This window comes from Austrofundulus limnaeus, unplaced genomic scaffold, assembly GCF_001266775.1.
Source record: "Austrofundulus limnaeus strain Quisiro unplaced genomic scaffold, Austrofundulus_limnaeus-1.0 Scaffold59, whole genome shotgun sequence".
Taxonomy (NCBI): Eukaryota; Metazoa; Chordata; class Actinopteri; order Cyprinodontiformes; family Rivulidae; genus Austrofundulus; species Austrofundulus limnaeus.
The window spans coordinates 903,249-905,244 of NW_013952461.1; the positions used below are offsets into that span (position 1 = coordinate 903,249).

General features: G+C 35.1%; 1 protein-coding gene across 1 annotated transcript in view; it reads left to right on the forward strand.

The window, feature by feature from the left end:
* The window catches only part of lrig2 (leucine-rich repeats and immunoglobulin-like domains 2), a gene marked incomplete in the record, with an annotated part of 19,854 nt that overhangs the window by 16,206 nt on the left and 1,652 nt on the right, over positions 1–1,996 (forward strand). The window contains 1 exon segment of the mRNA XM_014009560.1: positions 361–501. Coding sequence (XP_013865014.1) covers positions 361–501 — 141 coding nt within the window.

The following is a 1,996-nucleotide window of genomic DNA, read 5'->3' on the forward strand; positions in this document are numbered from 1 at the left end:
TATTTATTTTTTTACATTGAAGACACATGAACCATTGATTTTTATAGTTTGTCAAAGTTTGGTTACATCAGTATTATCACAAGAAAACAAAGTCTTTGATGTTGACATCACAGAGCATAAAACACGACAAGATATCAAAACGCACAAGGTTATATTTCCCGCAATTCCTATAACTGCTGACAACACAAACAAACCATAAATTTTAAATGTTTGTAAATAAGTCGAAGCACTTAGCATCATTCAGTGTTCAAACATATTAAATTCTCCTGTGCCCCTGGAGGCTCTTGTTTCTGTTTTTTTGTGTTTTAGGATCATGTCCCCKTGGAATGAAACAGTGATTAATTATCATGTTTGTCCCAGGAGTGTGTTACGGAGACACGAGCAACGAGATGGAAACCGACGCGAACGGCATGCTGCACTGCAAGATGGGCTCTCTGTTCGCCGGCCGAAGCAGCTTCCATCCTGGGGATTCTCACGAGGGATTAGTAGGAGTGCCTTCTGGTTAGTTGGTTGTTGTTTTTATTACTTTTTATTTATGCGTTTCGCTTTCTTGTCAAAAAATAATTTGAGTTCCACACGCTCAGAATTTCCACACTGGCTTTTTTTTTTCTTTGTGTGTGCGTTACAACCGCAGCTCAGCTGTTACGTTTTCCACTTCTATGTTACAACACAGCAGCCAGGTGAGAAAGAAGTAGGAGAGAAAAAGAAGTGATCAAGTTACATATGGCTGGATTAGTTCAAATATCTAGCTTAAATAATAAATTAGTATGGTTTTATTTAACTCTGCTTTCGTAGATGTGACGTTTAGAGCATCCGTGGCCTTTGTGTAGAATGTTTGGAGCCGTTCTTCTACCACTAAATGTGGAGAAAACCTCTCAACTGGTGCTTGAGCTCCTTTAATCTGCAGCTCTGCACATTACAGTGGCCAGGTGCCATATTACAGCTGCTGTAAGACTGGTGATGTGCCAAAAACATTAAAACACTATAAAATAGTGCTGGGCAGTATGACCAAAATTTAATATCACAGTATTTTCAACATTTATACCAGTTTCACGGTATATCACGGTATTTTTCTTTTCATCACAGGTCAGCTGATAATAAAATGTACAAACAGCTTATTGACTTTTTTTCTTTTACTGTACCTCTGTCTGTTTTTTCTTCTCTGACCGGTGGTTTGAGCACTGCAAAAACTGTCCATCTAATAAAGTTTTAAAATCTTATATCCAGCCAAAAAGTCTTTTTGATCGTGTTTTGAGACTGATTTCCTAAACAAGAACAGAATAATAATCTTGTTTTTAGGATGTGTAAGTATATTTATCTTGTTACCCAGGAAATTTGACTCAAATTAAGTGAAAATTTTCTGCCAATAGAGTAAGAAAATTTTACTAGGTAAGACTCTTTAAATAAGAAAAAATTGAGTCAAATCAAGTATTTCAAGAAGTCTTTACCAAGTAAAATTTTCTTACTCCACTGGCAAAAAATTTTTCACTTAATTTGAGTCAAATTTTCAGGCTAACAAGATAAATAATCTTACACATTCTGAAAACAACATTATTATTCTTACACTTTCTGTTCTTGTTTAGTAAATCAGTCTCAAAATAAAATTAAAAGACTTTTGCTGGTTATAAGATTTTAAAACTTGGTAAGATGGACAGTTTTTGCAGACAGTAGTCAGTGTCACGCATTTTGGTCCGGTCTTGAAGGAGGACGGTTAAGAAAATATTATTATCGGGTCTATTGTTTTATGTTATTTAATAAAGATTAACAGGACAACTCACCCTGCACTAGGGCTGCCACAAACGATTATTTTAATAATCGATTAATCACCGATTAATTATTCGATTAGTCGACTAATCAGATCATACGTTAATTGAATATAAAACATACAGCTTATCACGTCAGAATGCAGCTACTATTGTATAACCATCGTCAGATTTTAGCTATATGCTAACTAAAATAATTGCTGTGGAAGGTAAGTTCTGCTCTGCAGATATTG